The 20,833-nt window shown below is 40.1% G+C and overlaps 1 protein-coding gene across 1 annotated transcript in view; it reads left to right on the top strand.

Moving 5' to 3' along the window:
- Positions 1 to 12,076, top strand: part of LOC133245085 (SLAM family member 5-like) — a 28,465-nt gene extending 16,389 nt beyond the window's left edge. Inside the window, exons 3-4 of the mRNA XM_061412988.1 lie at positions 11,293 to 11,595; positions 12,027 to 12,076. Of these exons, the coding sequence (XP_061268972.1) occupies positions 11,293 to 11,595; positions 12,027 to 12,076 (353 nt within the window). The remainder of the gene's footprint in view (positions 1 to 11,292; positions 11,596 to 12,026) is intronic.
- Positions 12,077 to 20,833: the final 8,757 nt, after the last annotated feature.

Genomic DNA, 20,833 nt, shown 5'->3' with positions numbered 1-20,833 from the left:
TCAATAGTGGTTGTGTCAATTTACATTCCCACCAACCGTGCAAATTCTCCACACCCTCTCTAGCATTTATTGTCTGTGAACTTTTTGATGATGGCCATTCTGACCTGTGTGAGGTGATACCTCATTATAGTTTTGAGTTGCACATTTCTAGTAAGGAGCAATGTTCAATATCTTTTCATGTGTTTCTTGGTCATGTGTATGTCTTCTTTGGAGAAACATCTATTTAGGTATTCTGCCTAATTTTTTTTTTTTTTATTGAGCTGCATGAGCTGCTTGTATATTTTAAAGATTAATCTTTTATTGCTTCACTTGCAAATATTTTCTCCCATTCTGAGGGTTGTCTTTTCATCTTGTTTATGGCTTCCTTTGCTGTGCAAAAGCTTTTAAGTTTAATTAGGTCACATTTGTTTATTTATAAATGTCATCTTGTTTAATTGTTTTCTGTTTTGTAGTTCTTTTATTCCATTCTTTCTCCCTTACTGTCTTTCCTTGTAACTTGATGATTTTTCTGTATTAACGTGCTTTGGTTTTTACCTCTTTTTCTTGCATGTATCTTTTTTAGGTGTACTCTTTGTGGTTACCATGCAGCTTAGATAAAACATACTTATAACAGCCTGTTTTGAACAACTAATTTAATTTCAGTCACATACAAAAACTCTACACTTTTACTTGTACACACACACACACATTTTATGTTATTATGTCACAATTTAAATTTTTTATATTTTGTACTAATTAGCATATGTTTATATTAGAGTTATTCTGAATACTTTTGTCTTTAACTGTCATATCAAAGTTAAAAAGTGGTTTATGCACCACAATTACAGTATTATTGCAATATTGCATATTATATTTATCTATATTGTCAGTGAGATTTATATTTTCATATGATTTTGTATATATATATATATTTTTTTTTTTGGGGGAAATCCTATCAATGCCTTTTTTAAAAATTTTATTTTATTTTTAAATTTACAATATTGTATTGGTTTTGCCAAATATCAAAATGAATCCGTTACAGGTATACACGTGTTCCCCATCCTGAATCCTTCTCCATCCTCCCTCCCCATACCATCCCTCTGGGTCGTCCCAGTGCACCTGCCTCAAACATCAGTATCATGCACAGAACCTGGACTGGCGACTCATTTCATATATGATATTATACGTATTTCAATGCCATTCTCCCAAATCATCCCACCCTCTCCCTCTCCCACAGAGTCCAAAAGACTGTTCTATACATCAGTGTCTCTTTTGCTGTCTTGTATACAGGGTTATTGTTACCATCTTTCTAAATTCCATATATATGCATTAGTATACTGCATTGGTATTTTTCTTTCTGGCTTACTTCACTCTGTATAATAGGCTCCAGTTTCATCCACCTCATTAGAACTGATTCAAATGTATTCTTTTTAATGGCTGAGTAATACTCCATTGTGTATATGTACCATAGCTTTCTTATCCACTCATCTGCTGATGGACATCTAGGTTGCTTCCATGTCCTGGCTATTATAAACAGTGCTGCGATGAACATTGGGGTACACGTGTCTCTTTCCCTTCTGGTTTCCTCAGTGTGTCTGCCCAGCAGTGGGATTGCTGGGTCATAAGGCAGTTCTATTTCTAGTTTTTTAAGGAATCTCCACACTGTTCTCCATAGTGGCTGTACTAGGTTGCATTCCCACCAACAGTGTAAGAGTGTTCCCTTTTCTCCACACCCTATCCAGCATTTATTGCTTGTAGACTTTTGGATTGCAACCATTCTGACTGGCATGAAATGGTACCTCATAGTGGTTTTGATTTGCATTTCTCTGATAATGAGTGATGTTGAGTATCTTTTCATGTATTTGTTAGCCATCTGTATGTCTTCTTTGGAGAAATGTCTATTTAGTTCTTTGGCCCATTTTTTGATTGGGTCATTTATTTTTCTGGAGTTGAGCTGTAGGAGTTGCTTGTATATTTATGGGATTAGTTGTTTGTCAGTTGCTTCATTTGCTATTATTTTCTCCCATTCTGAAGGCTGTCTTTTCACGTTGCTTAAAGTTTCCTTTGTTGTGCAGAAGCTTTTAATTTTAATTAGGTCCCATTTGTTTATTTTTGCTTTTATTTCCAATATTCTGCAAGGTGGGTCATAGAGGATCCTGCTGTGATGTATGTCGGAGTGTGTTCTGCCTGTGTTCTCCTCTAGGAGTTTTATAGTTTCTGGTCTTACGTTTAGATCTTTAATCCATTTTGAGTTTATTTTTGTGTATGGTGTTAGAAAGTGATCTAGTTTCATTCTTTTACAAGTGGTTGAACAGTTTTCCCAGCACCACTTGTTAAAGAGATTGTCTTTAATCCATTGTATATTCTTGCCTCCTTTGTCAAAGGTAAGGTGTCCGTATGTGCACGGATTTATCTCTGGGCTTTCTATTTTGTTCCATTGATCTATATTTCTGTCTTTGTGCCAGTATCATACTGTCTTGAAGACTGTGGCTTTGTAGTAGAGCCTGATGTCAGGCAGGTTGATTCCTCCAGTTCCATTCTTCTTTCTCAAGATTTCTTTGGCTATTCGAGGTTTTTTTGTATTTCCATACAAATTGTGAAATTATTTGTTCTAGCTCTGTGAAGAATACCATTGGTAGCTTGATAGGGATTGCATTGAATCTATAAATTGCTTTGGGTAGTTCATTTTCACTATATTGATTCTTCCAATCCATGAACATGGTATATTTCTCCATCTAGCTCTTCTCTAAATTTTTGGTAGAATTCAGCTCTGAAGCCGTCTGAACCTGGGCTTTTGTTTGCTGGAAGATTTTTGATTACAGTTTCAATTTCCATGCTTGTGATGGGTCTGTTAAGATTTTCTATTTCTTCCTGGTCCAGTTTTGGAAAATTGTACTCTTCTAAGAATTTGTCCATTTCTTCCACGTTGTCCATTTTATTGGCATACAATTGTTGATAGTAGTCTCTTATGATCCTTTGTATTTCAGTGTTGTCTGTTGTGATCTCTCCATTTTCATTTCTAATTTTATTGATTTGATTTTTCTCCCTTTGTTTCTTGAGGAGTCTGGCTAATGGTTTGTCAATTTTGTTTATCCTTTCAAAGAACCAGCTTTTGGCTTTGTTGATTTTTGCTATGGTCTCTTTTGTTTCTTTTGCATTTATTTCTGCCCTAATTTTTAAGATTTCTTTCCTTCTACTAACCCTGGGGTTCTTCATTTCTTCCTTTTCTAGTTGCTTTAGGTGTAGAGTTAGGTTATTTATTTGACTTTTTTCTTGTTTCTTGAGGTGTGCCTGTATTGCTATGAACTTTCCCCTTAGGACTGCTTTTAAAAAAGTGTCCCACAGGTTTTGGGTTGTTGTGTTTTCATTTTCATTCGTTTCTATGCAAATTTTGATTTCTTTTTTGATTTCTTCTGTGATTTGTTGGTTATTCAGCAGCATGTTGCTCAGCCTCCATATGTTGGAATTTTTAATAGTTTTTCTCCTGTAATTGAGATCTGATCTTACTGCATTGTGGTCAGAAAAGATGCTTGGAATGATTTCTATTTTTTTGAATTTACCAAGGCTAGCTTTATGGCCCAGGATGTGATCTATCCTGGAGAAAGTTCCATGTGCGCTTGAGAAAAAGGTGAAATTCATTGTTTTGGGATGAAATGTCCTATAGATATCAATTAGGTCTAACTGGTCTATTGTATTGTTTGAAGTTTGTGTTTCCATGTTAATTTTCTGTTTAGTTGGTCTATCCATAGATGTGAGTAGGGTATTAAAGTCTCCCACTATTATTGTGTTACTGTTAATTTCTCCTTTCATACTTGTTAGCATTTGTCTTACATATTGCAGTGCTCCCGTGTTGGGTGCATATATATTTATAATTGTTATATCTTCTTCTTGGATTGATCCTTTGATCATTATGTAGTGACCGTCTTTGTCTCTTTTCACAGCCTTTGTTTTAAAGTCTATTTTATCTGATATGAGTATTGCTACTCCTGCTTTCATTTGGTCCCTATTTGCATGGAAAATCTTTTTCCAGCCCTTCGCTTTCAGACTGTATGTATCCCCTGTTTTGAGGTGGGTCTCTTGTAGAGAGCATATGTAGGGGTCTTGTTTTTGTATCCATTCAGCCAGTCTTTGTCTTTTGGTTGGGGCATTCAACCCATTTATGTTTAAAGTAATTATTGATAAGTATGATCCTGTTGCCATTTACTTTACTGTTTTGGGTTCGAATGTACACCGTTTTTGTGTTTCCTGTCTAGAGAATATCCTTTAGTTTTTGTTGGAGAGCTGGTTTGGTGGTGCTGAATTCTCTCCGCTTTGCTTGTCTGTAAAGCTTTTGATTTCTCCTTCATATTTGAGTGAGATCCTTGCTGGGTACAATAATCTGAGCTGTAGGTTATTTTCTTTCATCACTTTAAGTATGTCTTGCCATTCCCTCCTGGCTTGAAGAGTTTCTATTGAAAGATCAGCTGTTATCCTTATGGGAATTCCCTTGTGTGTTATTTGTTGTTTTTCCCTTGCTGCTTTTAATATTTGTTCTTTGTGTTTGACCTTTGTTAATTTGATTAATATGTGTCTTGGGGTGTTTCACCTTGGGTTTATCCTTTTTGGGACTCTCTGGGTTTCTTGGACCTGAGTGATTATTTCCTTCCCCACTTTAGGGAAGTTTTCAACTATTATCTCCTCAAGTATTTTCTCATGGTCTTTCTTTTTGTCTTCTTCTTCTGGGACCCCTATGATTCGAATGTTGTAGCGTTTAATATTGTCCTGGAGGTCTCTGAGATTGTCCTCATTTCTTTTAATTCGTTTTTCTTTTTTCCTCTCTGATTCATTTATTTCTACCATTCTATCTTCTAATTCACTAATCCTATCTTCTGCCTCTGTTATTGTACTATTCGTTGCCTCCAGAGTGTTTTTGATTTCATTTATTGCATTATTCATTATATATTGACTCTTTTTTATTTCTTCTGGGTCCTTGTTAAACCTTTCTTGCATCTTCTCAATCCTTGTCTCCAGGCTATTTATCTGTGATTCCATTTTGATTTCAAGATTTTAGATCAATTTCACTATCATTATTCAGAATTCTTTATCAGGTAGATTCCCTATCTCATCCTCTTTTGTTTGGTTTGGTGGGCATTTATCCTGTTCCTTTATCTGCTGGGTATTCCTCTGTCTCTTCATCTTGTTTAAATTGCTGAGTTTGGGGTGTCCTTTCTGTATTCTGGCAGTTTATGGAGTTCTTTTTATTGTGGCTTTTCCTCGCTGTGTGTGGGTTTGTACAGGTGGCTTGTCAAGATTCCTTGGTTAGAGAAGCTTGTGTCGGTGTTCTGGTGGGTGGAGCTGTATTTCTTCTCTCTGGAGTGCAATGAAGTGTCCAGTAATGAGTTATGAGATGTCTATGGTTTTGGGCTGACTTTGGGCAGCCTGTATCTTGGAGCTCATGGCTGTGTTCCTGTGTTGATGGAGAATTGCTTGGTATGTCTTGCCCGGAACTTGTTGGCCCTTGTGTGGTGCTTGGTTTCAGTGTAGGTATGGAGGCGTTTGATGAGCTCCTGTCAATTAATGTTCCCTGGAGTCAGGAGTTTCCTGGAGTTAGGGTTTGGACTTAAGCCTCTTGCTTCCAGTTATTGGTCTTATTTTTACAGTAGTTTCAAAACTTCTCCTTCTATACAGTACCATTGATAAAACATCTAGGTTAAAGATGAAAAGTTTCTCCACCATGAGGGTCACCCAGAGAGGTTCACAGCATTACACGGAGAAGAGAAGAAGGAGGAGGGAGTTAGAGGTGACCCGAATGAGATGAGATGGAATCAATAGAGGACAGAGTGGGCTAGCCAGTAATCACTTCCTTATGTGCACTCCACAACTGGACCGCTCAGAGATGTTCACGGAGTTATACAGAGAAGAGAAGAAGGAGAAAGGAGACTGAGGTGGCCAGGAGGATAAAAGGGGGGAATGAAAAGGAGGAAGACAGAGCCAGCCAGTAATCAGTTCCCTAAGTGTTCTCCACCGTCTGGAACACACAGAAATTCACAGAGTTGGGTAGAGTAGAGAGGGGTTAGGGAGGAGACACAGACGACCTGGTGGAGAAAAAGGAGAGTCCAAAGGGAGAGAGAGCAGTCAAGCCAGTAATCTCGCTTCCTAGTGAAAAATGGGTACTGAAGATTGGGTTCTTAAAGGTACAAAATTGGTAACAAATACATAAAACCAAACATTAAAAATCTAGAGTAGAGTTTGGAATTTCAAAAATACGATGTTAAAGAAAAGAAGAAGGAAAAGAAAGAGAGAAAAAAACAAAACAAAACAAAGAGAAAGTCGCAAAAATTATAAAGAAAATGTAGGTACAAAATTGATAACAAATAACAAAAAGCAAAAGTTAAAAATCTAGAGTAGAGTTTGGAATTTCAAAAATACAATGTTAAAAAAAGAAGAAGAAAAATAAAGAGAGGAAAAAACAAACAAACAAAAACAAACAAAGTCGCAAAAATTATAAAGAAAATATAGGTACAAAATTGATAACAAATACCAAAAAGCATAAAATAAAAAATCTAGACTAGAGTTTGGGATTTCAGATATACAATGTTATATAAAAGAAGAAGAGAAAGAAAGAGAGAAAGAAAAAGTTACAAAAATTATAAAAAGATATACAGGTACAAAATTGATAACAAATACCAAAAAGCTAAAATTAAAAATCTAGAGTAGAGTTTGGAATTTCAAAAATACAATGTTAAAGAAAAGAAGAAGAAGAAAAAAAAACAAGGTCACAAAAATTATAAAAAATACATATATGAAGTTTGCTTTAAAAAAAAAAAGGGTCTTTTTTGTTTTTTTTTTGCAAAGTAATAGTAGGTTATAAAAGTGAAAATTAAAGGAATAATAGAGGACTTAAATTTTTTTAAAAAATTAAAAAAAAAATAAAGAAAGAATAATCGTAAAAATAGTAAAAATATATCTAGGACTTTTTCTGGTTTTGTTGTGGGTATTGTGGGGTCAGTTCATTTTCGGCTAGTTCCTCTGTCCGACTTACATTTCTCAAGATCTATAGGCCCCTTCCTATGTAGTTGGTACTAACCACAGGGTTTTAATCTATTGCCTGTAGTTTCCAAGGCGGTTCCCTCTGTTATAGCTTATTCTGTTTGCTGGTCTCTTCAGTGTCTGGTTTCTGCCCTGACACAAAGGGGACGGTGGTGGACACGTTTTTTTTTTTTTTTTTAGGCTCACTTGTTCAGTAGTGCTGTGGGGAGGGAGGGATGCTGCAAACAAATAACACTGGCGTGTGCTCACAGTGCCTCAGCCACACTGGGTCTGCCCCCGCTCACGGCGCGTGTAGCCTCCCTGCCCACACTGCTCAGGCTCTAGGTTGCTCTGCCAGGAACCATCCGTGGCCGGCCCTGGGCTGCTTGCACCTCCCAGGTCCAAGCCACTCAGGTTCAGGCACTCGGGTAGTCCTCAGAGGCGCAGACTTGGTTGGGCCTGCGTTTTGTGCCCTTCCCAGGTCTGAGCAGCTCAGGTGATGAGGTGTTTGGCGAGCATGGTTGCTGCGACTTATCGCATCCCTGCCGCTTGGTTTTCTGGGTGTACAACCAGCACACCTTCTCAGGCGGATGTTGACCATCTAGACCCCAAGAAGTTTTAGTTAGCATAGAAGCCTGCTTACAGTTTTATAGATAATGTCTCTCTGGGGCTGCAATTGCCCCTTTCCAGCTCTGGCTGCCTGTCACCAGAGGGTGATGGTCTGCAGCTGGCTATCTGTGTTCAGTCCTTTGTTCCGTGCGTGGGCCTGGTGGTGTCTTAGGTTAGGGCTGGCTTTTCACGTGGTAGATATCCTACAGTCTGGTTTGCTAGCCCAAATTATTTCGCTCAGATAGCGCTTGGGGTATTCAGGCCAGATCCTTACTCTAAGTGATGCAGCCCGTGCGGCGCCTCCCTGCCTAGCCCCCGCTTGCTAGTTGCGTGTGCAGGCATCTGTGCTGCTTCTCCGCTGGGGGAGTTACCGTAAGGCTCGTAATCTGCGGGTTTTAATTGTTTATTTATTTTTCCTCCCTGTTATGTTGCCCTCTGTGCTTCCAAGGCTCGGCACAGATTCAGCAGTGAGAAGGTTTCCTGGTGTTTGGAAACTTCTCTCTTTTTAAGACTCCTTTCCTGGGATGGAACTCCATCCCTCCCTCTTTTGTCTCTTTTTTTTTGTATTTTATATTTTTTCCTACCTCCTTTCGAAGACTTGGGTTGCTTTTCTGGGTGCCTGATGTCCTCTGCCGGCATTCAGAAGTTGTTTTGTGGAATTTACTCGGCGTTTAAATGTTCTTTTGATGAATTTGTGAGGGAGAAAGTGTTCTCCCCGTCCTACTCCTCCGCCATCTTAGCTCCTCCCTCGATTTTGTATATTTTTAGCATCTTTTTATTTCAACTTTAAGAGCTCCCTTTGGCATAGCTTATAAGGCAGGTTTAATGAGGAAAACTCTCTCAGTTTTTGCTTGTCATGGAGAGTTTTTATCTCTTCTTCTTTTTTAAAGAACATTCTTACCAGGTATAATAATCTTGGTTACCAATGGGGTTTTTTCAGTACTTTGAATACATCATTCCATTCTCTCTTGGTCTATAAGGTCTCTGCTGAGAAATCTGATGATATTCTTATAGAGATTCCCTTGTATATGATGCTCTTCTCTTGCTATTTTCAAAATTCTGTCTTTGTCTTTGAATTTTGAATATTCAGTTACTATGTGTCTTGATTTATACTTCTTTGATTCTACCATCATGAGACCTTTGGGCTTCATGAATCTGAATATCCATTTACTTGCCCAGACTTGGGAAACTTTCAGCCATAATTTCTTTAAATAAATTATCAACACTTTTTCTTTGTATTCTCTTTGGAACTCCCATAATGTGTGTATTGATTTTCCTATAGTATCCCATAGACTTTTTAAAATTCTTTTTCCTTTTCCTACTCTAACTGGATAATTTAAAATACTCTGTCTTTGAATTTCTTGTTCGTTTCTTCTGTTTGGTCAACTCTGCTAATGAGACACTATTCAATTTTTAATGCAGTCGTTGTATTTTTAGAACCAGAATTTTTGTTTGGTTCTTCTGAATGTTTTCTATCTCTTGCTGAACTTATCATTTTGTTCACAAATTGTTTTCCAAATTTTACTTAGTGATCTGTCTGTGTTCTTTGGTAGTTTGCGGAGCTTATTTAATATGACGATATTGCATTGTTAGGCAATTCATAGATCTCTATTTCTTTCTGATTGGTTATTGGAGTTAGTTTTGCTCCTTTGGTATTGTCATGTTTTCCTGATTCTCCATTCTTGTAGCCTTGCATTGGTGTCTGTGTATTTGAATAAGCAGTCTCTTCTTCCAGTCTTTTAGGGCTGGCTCTAAGGGGAAAAAAGACAGTCACTGTAAAGCTCAACAAAGTTTGAGGCTTCAGCTGTAGAGGCATGTGGGATGTTGGTTGCAGGAGTATGTGAGGTTTTGGGTATAGGGTTGAATTGACTACCATCTGTGGGTATATGTGAGAAATGGTTTTCAGTGCCATGTGTCCCAGTTGCTGCGATCTCCTTCCACTTATATTTGTTTGGAAAAGAACCCACCTGCCAATGCAGGAGACATAAGAGAGGCAGGTTCGACCCCTGGGTTGGGAAGATCCCCTGGAGAAGGGCATGGCAATCCAGTCCAGTATTATTTCCTGGAGAATCCCATCGACAGAGGAGCCTGTTGGGCTACAGTCCATAGATCTACAAAGAGTTGGACACAACTTAAGTGACTTAGCACGTGTGCATGAAACCTCAGATAATGTCCTCACTGTTCTGGGTGCTGTGAGACAGAAGCCAGCTTCCCAGGCAATGCCTCACAAATTACGGGGAAGCTAGACTGTCACTTTATTCCCTCTTCCTCCTGTGGGAAAAGTCACAGTCTAGAGGTATCTCTCTCAGCACTGAGTCATGCTGCCCTGGGATCAAGGTGATGAGGTAAAGTGAAACTGTTCTTACCCTTTCCCTACGGCTGAACTAGGATTTTTGGTCCATCAAAGGGCTGGAATCCCCCAAATGAACTCTGAAGATCTCTTAGGGCTATTTCTGACCATGGATAGTTGTTAAAATCATAAATCCTGGTGTCTTGCTGGCATCAGTGACTTCTTTCTCTTTTAAGGAAGCTTATGATTGCATTTTGCCCAGATAATCCAGAATAATCTCATTATTGTATGGTTAACTTATTAGCAGCTTTCATCCTATCTGCTACCTTGATTCACCTTTTCATGTAATGTAACATATCCACAGATTCCAAGGATTAAAACATGGATATCTTTGAGGGGCCATTATTCTACCATGATTTGAAAATCCGAGTGTAGTCAGTACCCAATGAACACTGTCTTCTTGCTCAGAGCCTATCTGTTAATGGCCTCACTCAGAAAAGACACCACAATTTAGCTCTTAAATGCTATATGAGCATAGGAGAAAGTTTACACTGCAATGCTTATTAAGGAACCCACTTAGCAAACACTGTCTTTCCCTAAAAATCCTCCCTGCATAGGGAAATATCCTTCTATGGAGAAGACAACTCATAAGTCCCCATGGGATTTCAAGGCAGCTTGTAAATCTGTCACTTTTCTTCCTGTCTATACCACAAGTTCAGTGGCATGTTCTAACCACACTTGGAATTGTCATTCCTAGTTGTAACCACTGCATTTCCTACAAATGTCTCTACTTTAGGAAGCTAGTGCCTTTCTCTGGCCTCCCAAAACTAACCAGATGTCCTTCCCCATAAGAGTTGTGCTGTCCCAAGCCTTAACTCAGCTGGAGACACAGGGTAAGGGCCATGAACCAAGACAAGCCCTTCTGTCCCAAGCTTCTTTCTCTTCTGGGAAAAAAAATCCCAATTTTTTAAAAAAATAATAGGCCCTAAGAAAATTAAATCTAAATTTTATTTTCTTGTGGCTGATTTTTAAGGCTTGTGAAATCTAGTGACATTGCATAGAGCCTAACACAATGGCCCCATTCCTAGTCTCTTTGTGAATATTTAGCTGTAGGAAAATTATGTTTTAAGTATAAAATGCACCCACTTTCTTTATAGGAGAAGGAAATGGCAACCCACTCCAATGTTCTTGCCTGGAAAATTCCATGTACAGAGGTGACTGGCAGGCTACAGTCCATGGGATTGCAGAGAGTCAGACATGACTGAGCAACTATCACTCAATCCCTTACTTTCTTTATAAGGCTTCCTCATATGCCTTGGCTTCAGTGAGGTAATAGATATTAAACTGTGGCATGTAAAGTTTTCTACATATGTGAAGTTTAATTCTTTTGTTGCCTCCTACCCCAGAGCCCGTGCCCTCTCCCCAGATTCTGGTGGGATCAACATCCATCACACCAGACTGGTGCAACGTCACCCTGGAGTGCAGAGCCTCTGGGGCCACAGAAGACCTGAATGTGACCTGGGAGAAGAAAGGCCTCCCCAAAGAATGGGAGCAGAGAAGGACATTAGAACCAGCCTGCAACTCATCAGCCAACATCCTGGCTGTGAGCGTGCCAAGAGGCCAGCCCCATGCCAGCCTCATCTGTGTGGTCAGCAACCCGGTGGAATATAAAACTGCCTCCTTCGACCTTGGTGGAGTCTGCGTCCCTGGTGAGTGCAATCTGCCAGAGGGGAGGAGCACTTTCAGAGCTCAGACAGCACTGAGGTCTGGGGGTTCAGGGCTTTTCTTCCCACCATTTTCTTAGCACTGCTTTCTGACCACTTCATACAGGAGTCTAGGAAAAATATCCAACTTACCTTTGCTTTTGAGTGTGTCTCACATCCATGACCTGCTCTAAACTGCTTGCCCCTGCTAGCCCAGGTAGTCGTTTTTCAGTGCTTCTCTCCACCACTATCCAACATCCATTGTGCATTCAGCATGGTCTTCAGGAAAGTAATCATAATGGGTCATTGTGGCTTTTCTTTAAGTCTGACCTCCATGACTTCCCGTGGGATGTCATGGACGGGCTCATACGCTCCTCTGCCCACATTTCTGACCTTATTTATACACTTACCACTGAATTCCTTGTTTGTCATTCCAGAATGTGCCCTGCTTTTGCAAGTTTTTGCACCTCTGGACATGTTTCCTTGACCATCAGCCCTTCTTCGTCCTGTGTCCTTGACTTCCTGTCTCATTCTTCATGGAGGATTCTCCTCAGCCATTGCAGATATGTGGGCATGTGAAAATGCATTCACACATGGCCCTGCCTTAAGATAGGCCCCATGATTGGTCTAAAAATCTGCTAATTTGTCTAAATTCTACTGATGTCTTAAAATTTTAATAAAATTTTAACAAGGAGTCTGCCTTTTCATATTGCACAGAGCCCTGCAATAATGTAGCCATCCTGCCTTCAGGCATCAACTCCCTTGGGGTGTCTGTGGCCACTCCTACACTGAGTGGTGATTATCTGTTTATGGATTTGTCTCCTGCATGGACAGGAACACTATGAAGGCAGGAGCCATGTTTTGTTCTCCTTTGAAACCCTGTGGAAGCACAAGCTCCTGGCCAAAGTTTATGTAATCAAAGTTGCATTGAATGAATGAATAACCTTAGACTGTGTGTGGTCTCACCCTCTGTAAACCATCCTCCATGAGCTGGTGCAGGGATCTGAAATGCCAGGATCTCTTAAAACACCTGTTAATTGGACCTCTCTACTCCAAGGCTAGAGTATCAGGTAATTTTCAATACTCAGCATTACCCACAAGCCCTCACTAATTCCCCTCACCTACATCTCGTTCCCTGCCCAGTCCTGCCTGCTGCAATAAAGCACTGGCAACTCCCAGGGGTTGGCTTTAGATACTACCATTTCCCAAATGCAGCATTCCTCCTTCCTGGAATGCTATGCCCTCCCTGAATATCTGGGAAACTGCTGCTCATCCCTCAAGGTCAGTTTATGCATCACCTCCTCTGGGAGACCCTCCCTGAGGACCTCTGTGCAAGGGGTACAGCTCTGTTTTACTGCAATCCCTCTGGTTAGCAAAGTTTGATATTTTATCAGTCCTCTACACTGGGAGGCTCCATCTTGCTCATCTCAGTACCTCTGGCACCAAGCAAAAGTTCCAGGACCTGGTTGAATGAATGATACTACCAGGCTCCTCCTTCTTCAGCTTCTGAACCAGGAGTCTTTAGACTTCTCCACCTACTGTCTATCTTCCTTTGGCAGTAGATATCTCAAGTTCTCTCTTGACTTTAACTTATTTGCCCTCTGTGTTTGAGGAAAACAGATTCAGCCAACCAGGCGAATGCTGACCTCCTGCCAGACATCCTTAGGGTAGTCGCAGCTGTGTTATTGATCCTCGGAGGTGGACTGTACCTTTGGAAGATACATGAGAAGAAGATGAAGACTGGAAGAGGCAGGTTGCCCTTCTCCTTCCAGGCCCACATACCTCTCTTTCTTCACTGGATTCTTGACATCCTTTCTCCTACAAAATGTCCCTGCAGAGGGATTAGTGGGTGTGGCCATGGTCTGTGTCCATAGCAGTGGAAGAGGGTACAGATTTCCAAGGCTCAGATTCAAGCCACTCTGCCTATCTCTCAGGTGCAAGATCACAAGAGGATGATGATGACAGCATTCAGTATGCAGCCAGCAGGAATCTCTAGAGCACATGGATAAGGTAAGAACTGGGCACTGTGCTTTTCCAGGTCTCTCACTGCCTGGCCTGGGTTTGTCCTATCTAGTCACTGATGATTCTTTTCCTACTTCCTCTTTAACTCTTTCCAGACAATCAAGAGTGTTTTGTAAGAAAATTTACTTTTGGGAAAAATATACCTCTGGGCACTTAGGGGAATTCATAAGTATTACATGTCAATAGCACTGATTCTTTTCTGGTTCTTCTAGGGCTCCTCTAACACTCAGCTATTTCAGGAACCTTTTGTCTTGCATTTCCAGGTTATCAGGGAACAGCATCCAGGTTATCAGGTCACAGAAAGAAAAGTGACCTTCCACTACTATCTACAGTGAGGTCTGTAAGCCATGTCATGCCATGAAGATAATTTAATTGGAGGAAACAGAAGAATTGGCACTCCCAGGACACCTCCGCCAGGAGCTTGATCCCTGAAGACACCCGCCTGCTCCACCTCTGGTCCAGTTCCATCTGCCCTTTGTCCATTACCTGGGCCTATGTGGCCTTATTACTTCCTCTGACACCTCTCCAAACTGCCCTTCTGTTCAGGATCCTCACAGTCACAGGATGAGCACTCCTCCTCTGCCATTGACTCAACTCCTGACCCCTCACCTTCTGAAGCTTTCCAAAGAAGACTTTTCTGTGTTAATCCCCACAGCCTCTGCTGTGTGGTTGGTGTGTGTCTTTCCTTAAGAGCATGAGCCCAGGCATGGGGACTGTGTGGAGATGGCCATGCCACAGAGCAGGGAGTTATGACCTTGGTGTTGAATGCTGAGTTGGGGGTCAATGGAAGGAGCATGGGTAGGTATGAATCTGTAAAGGACTGGCCTGAGGATTCTGTTGCACCTTACATAGAACAAAGCGTGTGTGTCAAGCAGTACACTTGTACTGGGAAGAATGTCTAGTGTATCTTATAACCTTTGTGTTAACCTGGACTTTGGCCTCAACTTGGCCCATGGGCCCCAAACCCACCTTTTTGTAAAGTGGGAAGAGGAATTTGTAACTCTTTACCCCCTTCCAGGACTTAATTTTCTCAGAAAATAATCCTAGAACCTAGAAGTCAGGAATTGCATTCTTAGGAAAATAGCTTCGGCCTGTCCCTTTCTGGGATAGGGGTACTTGGTCATGATGATGAATGTGCAGTATCCTCTGACCATCCTCGATGAGGCTTCCAGGGGATAGGAAGAGTGAAGTTTGTAGGAAGATCTGAACCAGCCCTTTCTGGTCTTTTCTATTGAAGAGTCTTTCTGGCTTCAATCTAAATGTCAGCCTCCTCTTTGCTCACTTACATCCCTTTGCCCAGAAAGATGGCTCCCTTTCCCTGCTCCTTGCTCCCACCCCTGCCTACTGGAATCCTATCATCCTGCCCAAAGCCCTCTTCCAAACCACATGTTCCATGAAGCCTATCTGGTTCCCAAAGGTTTAGAAATGGTCTCTCCTATATCTGACCTTTTCAAACACTTTGGAGGTCCTGAAACAGTCTTCCCTGGATTGGTCATGAGTCTTTCCTGCTGGACTCACCTCGGGCTCCCTCAGGAGGGTGTTGGAGCCACAAGAAGCCAGTGCCAAGGAGACAAGCACCTCTGTCTGTGAAAGATCTGGGCAACCCTTCTTTCCAACTCCTGGGGAACTGAGCAGACTGAGACCAAGAGCAGAGGCTGTTGAAGGTTTTTCTGGCAGTCAGTCCACAAGGAAGCAAAGATGGATGTGATGACTTCCAGCAACCCCACCTGTCCCAGAGGTTGGAGGTGGGGATATCCTCACACCAGTCCAGCCTCACATGGCCTGAAGACCTGTTTCAGCTGCACTGTGGTTGTGAGAGCTTCTCCTTTCTCTGGGGGTCCTCACGTCCTCAAAGCTCCTGATTCCTCCCTTGGGTCCCAGCTGTTGTGTAAGAAGTGGGCTCAATCTAATAGTGAGCTTCTGTGGTTTCTTAACTGACCCAGATTCTTGAGTCACTTGGTTCTCCTCCTTGCTCAGCTCGGTTCAGCTGCTTCATATCTGCCTTCAGACTGTCTAAACATGGTTCCTGCTGAGGGCTTGAGCATCATGAAGCAATGCCATGAGCCTATTTGATGTGTTTATATATATAAGCAGGTGAGGGGGGAGGTAGGGGATCTGCAATAAGTCACCTTTTCTGATCTCCTATCTCTCAGGTGGAGCAGAAACCTGAGGGAGAGATAGGCACCATTTCTTCACAGACTTCCCATGTAACTGGTCTTGCTGGGCATCAGTGCCCATAAGCTCAAGAGCATTGTAAGATGGGACCATCCAGTAGCCATTCCCACTCCACCAAAAGTAGAAAAAAGTAAAATTAAGGGACATGGGTTTTTCCGAACCTATAGTCAATCAGGGTTTGTCCCACGCACTTTAGAAATAGTATTCTTCTAATCTTTATAGGGACACTCTAAGGTCGGTATAATTATTCTCATTTGGATAACAGGAAACTGATATCTCAGACTAGTTCTGTGGTAGAGCAAAACCTTAATCTAACAAAGTTCACAGCTTACCCCTTTACCATTAGTCACTGGAGACCTTGGAATTCTAGAGTATTCAGTTGGGACTATCCAATTTTTCCTCTCCCAAGGATCTTGGACTCTGACTGAGGTGCCTCAATATCCTAATTGATACGGAGCAGCTGGTGGGTTAAAAAGGATTACTCCTGAAGTGGACAATGTGGCCTTGGTGGGTGGGAAACCATAGAATGAGCCATCTTGACTTCTGATGCAAATGAAACATTTTAAGAGATGTTTCTCCCTCTTGCGTCTCTTTCCATGCAAGGTATGTGTGGATGTCATCACCTCATCTTCAAACCAGCTTCTTCTTTGCAATGTTATTCATAAAATCATTCAACATTCAATAGGCTTTCCATAAGTCTGCTGCTAAGTCACTTCAGTCGTGTCCAACTCTGTGTGACCCCATAGACGGCAGACTACCAGGCTCCCCCATCCCTGGGATTCTCCAGGCAAGAAAATTGGAGTGGGTTGCCATTTCCTTCCATAACTCTATGTTTGCCTTTAACAATTCTGTGAGCAAAGATCCCCATTATATAGATGAAGACATATAACCCACAGATATTAGGTACTTCCATAAAGTCTCATGAGTGTAAATGATTTGGGTCACAGGCAGTCATAATTTCATTCATTTTGACTCCTTCTCCCCCATCCCAGACACCCAACCAATCACCATGTGCCATTGAGATAATCCTCATTAAGTTTCTTGTATTCCATTCTCTTATTCTTTTAACCCCATTGTCTACCTAAAAGATCTACTACTTACATGACATCTTCATTTTGATGTCTACTACTACTACTAAGTCGCTTCAGTCGTGCCCGACTCTGTGCGACCCCATAGACGGCAGCCCACCAGGCTCCGCCGTCCCTGGGATTCTCCAGGCAAGAACACTGGAGTGGGTTGCCATTTCCTTCTCCAATGGATGAAAGTGAAAAGTGAAAGTGAAGTCGCTCAGTCGTGTCCGACTCTTAGTGACCCCATGGACTGCAGCCTACCAGGCTCCTCCACCCATGGGATTTTCCAGGCAAGAGTACTGGAGTGGGGTGCCATTGCCTTCTCCGTTTGGATGTCTAGCATGTCTAAATTTGAACTCCCTAAATGTTCTTTCCATATACATCCATTAAATAAATGTTACCTCTGTCTTTCCTTTTGTTCTGGCTACCAAACCTTGGTGTCATCCTTAATTCTTTATTTATACTCCAAACTCTCTCAGCAAATACTAATTATTTTTTCATTATATATATATAAACACATACATATAATATAACTGTCACTACCTATTTGATCCAATATGATCATCATCTCTCATCTGCACTACTGCAATAGTCTCACAGTCTTTCTGTTTCTGCTCTTGGTCTCTTAAAAACTGTTCACAAAATACCATCAAAAGTGATCCCTTCAAACGTTTCATTTCATTACTCCTAAGATGAATATTCTTCCTTCACTCCCACTTTTCCTGCAAGGCCCTACACCATCTGACCCCATCTTCCACACTCCCTTTTTTTCTTAGTCCACTCTAGGACACTGGGGCTTTTTGCTATACCTTTAACATAACAGTCATGCTCCTGCCTCAGAGTCTTTGGTTCTGCCTAGAATACTCTTATTCCAGGCATTTATATGTCTCATTCTTACCTTCTCACCTTCTTCAGGTCATTGAACAAATTTTGTCTTCTTCACCCCACTATTTAATACTGCACCCTTCTTCTGACACCTCCTCACTCCTCCCTGATTTGTTTTATCTACAGCACTCATAATAAGGATGTACTTAATCTAGGCTGTCCTCTAAGACAAATATGCAAATCAATTCTCAAACAGTAACCTGCAAATGCTAGTATACAAATATCATTATTATCCCCAGGAAATTGCAACACTGATAAGTGAATGAACTTGCTCCAGGTTATATAGCTAATAAGTTGGCAGAGCTATGATTTAAATGTTTGAGTCAGATCAAGTTTCTGATCTTGACCACATTATGTTGATTGAATAAATTATATGAAGGGATACTATTTAGGATTAAAAATAATGAAATACATCTTTATATATTCAAACTGCCAAGTGTCTATGAATATTAAATGTTCTAATCTATTGTTGATTCCTTATAGTGCAGTTTTTAGTTCAGAATAAAAAAATGCATGAACAGTGAGATGTTGAACAAACATTTTTTTCTAAAAAAAGTACCAAATAGAAGTGAGGAACACAATAACTGAACTAAAAATTACACTATAAGGAGTTAATAATAGATTAGGTGCTACAGAAAAAAAGATCATCAAACTGGAAAAGAGAAGAGTGGAAATAACTCAAGCTTAATAGACAAAAGAAAAAATTTAAATTATGACCATTTAAGAGACTTTTAAGACAACATCAAGCATACTAGCATTCATAGGACAGGGGGTCCCAAAAGAATAAAAGAAAGAGAAATGAGTACAGAACATATTTGAAGACATAATAGCTGAAAAGTTCCCTAATCTGAAAGAGGACACAGGCATCCAGCTCCAGAAAGAACAGAGTCCCGAGGATGATCAACCCAAATAGAATTACACCAAGAAACAATGTAATTAAAATTGGAAAAATTAAGATAAAAAGAAAATATTAAAAGCAACAAGTTATGTGCAGAGAAAAATCACATAAGACTGCTGCTGCTGCTAAGTCGCTTCAGTCGTGTCCGACTCTGTGCGACCCCATAGACATAAGACTATCAGCTGATTTTTCAGCAGAAATTGTTGGACAGAGGGTGTGGCATGATACAGTGATGAAAGGGAAAAGCCTTCAACCAAGAGCACTCACCTGGCAAGGCTCTCACTCAAAGTTGATGGAGAAATCAAAGTTTTACAGGCAAGCAAATTCTAAAAGAGTTCAGCACCAACAAACCAGCTTCATAACAAATGTTAAAGGAACTTTTCTAAGCAAAAAAAGAAAATACCACAACTAGAAATATAAAAATTACAAAGGTTAATAGTAAAGGCAGATATATTGTAAAGATAAGATATCATCCATACACAAAGCTAGGAAGAAGGTTAAAAGAGAAAAGTAGTAAAAATTATCTACATTTACAATAAGCAGTTAGGGGATGCACAAACCAGATGTAAAATGTGATATCAAAAACAGTAATAATTAAGGGAGGAGAGTACAAATGCAGGATTGTTAAAATGCATTTGAACTTAAGAGATCAGTAACTTAAAATTATATATATATATATATATATATATATATATATATATATATATATACACACACTTATGCCAATATATATGCCTCATATACATTTAAGCCTCATAGTAATCACAAGTCAAAATCTATAACAGATTCTCACACAGAAAGAGAAAAGAATCAAATCATAATACTAAAGATAGTTACCAAACCAAAAGAGAAGAGAGCTAAAGAACAAGAAATAAATAAACAGGAACTACAAAAACAATTAACAAAATGGCAATGAGTACATAATTTTCAATAATTACTGTAAATTTAAATGGACTAAATGTGTCAATCAAAAGACATAGAGTGACCAGATGGATATCCCCCCCAAAAGGATCCATATGTATGATGTCTGCAAGAAGCTCACTTCAGCTCTAAATACACACTGAATCAAAATGAGGAGAAGGAAAAAGGTTTTCCATGCAAATGGAAACAAGAATAAGCTAGGGTAGCAATACTTACATAAGACATCATATACTTTAAAGCAAAGACTGTAACAAGAGACAAAGAAGGACATTATATAATGATAAAAGCATTAATTTTAGGAAAAGATATAACAATTGTATTAATAACTGTATTTGCCCCAAAACAAGAGAACCTAAAGCAAATATTAACACACATGAAAGTAGAAACTAACAGTAATACAGTAATAGTAGGGGACTCTAACACCACACTTACATCAATGGAAAAATCATCCAGGCAGAAAATCAATAAGGATACATTGACCTTAAATGATATATTGACCTTAAATGACACATTAGGTCAGATGGACTTACAGATCTACATAGAACATTCCATCTCAAAGTAGAAGAATACATATTCTTTTCAACTGTGCATGGAGCATTCTCCAAGACAGATCATATTCCAGCTCCAAAACAAGTCTCAGTAAATTTGAGAAAACTGAAATCATATTAAGCATATTTTCTGACCACAATGCTTTGAGACTACTATGCTCATAGTATTCTGACTACAATGCCATGAGAACAACTACCAAAAAAAAAAAAAAAAAAGAAACCCACAAACATGTGGAGACTCTTATCCTTAAGCCTCTTATACTTCTCCATCAGAGGGCAGACAGACTGAAAACCACAATCATAGAAAACTAATGAATCTGATCACATGGACCACAGCCTTGTCTAACTCTATGAAACTATGAGGTATGCCGTGTAGGCCCACCCAAGATGGATGTGTCATGGTGGAAAGTTCTGACAAAATGTGGTCCACTGGAGAATGGAGTGGCAAACCACTTCAGTATTCTTGCCTTAAGAATTCCATGAACAGTGGAAAAGGCAAAAAGATAGAACACTTAAAGATGAGCTCCCCAGATCAGTGGGTGCCCAGTATGCTAGAGATCAGTGTAGAAATAACTCCAGAAAGAATGAAGAGACAGAACCAAAGCAAAAACAACACCCAGTTGTGGGTGGGACAGGTGATAGAAGCAAGGTTTGATGCTGTAAAGAGCAATATTGCATAAGAAACTGGAATGTTAGGTCCATGAATGAAGGCAAACTGGAAGTGA

Source organism: Bos javanicus, chromosome 3 (genome assembly GCF_032452875.1).
Source record: "Bos javanicus breed banteng chromosome 3, ARS-OSU_banteng_1.0, whole genome shotgun sequence".
In the NCBI taxonomy this organism is placed as follows: Eukaryota; Metazoa; Chordata; class Mammalia; order Artiodactyla; family Bovidae; genus Bos; species Bos javanicus.
Note: the sequence above shows the minus strand (reverse complement) of the source record. Positions and strands in the feature narration are given on the sequence as shown.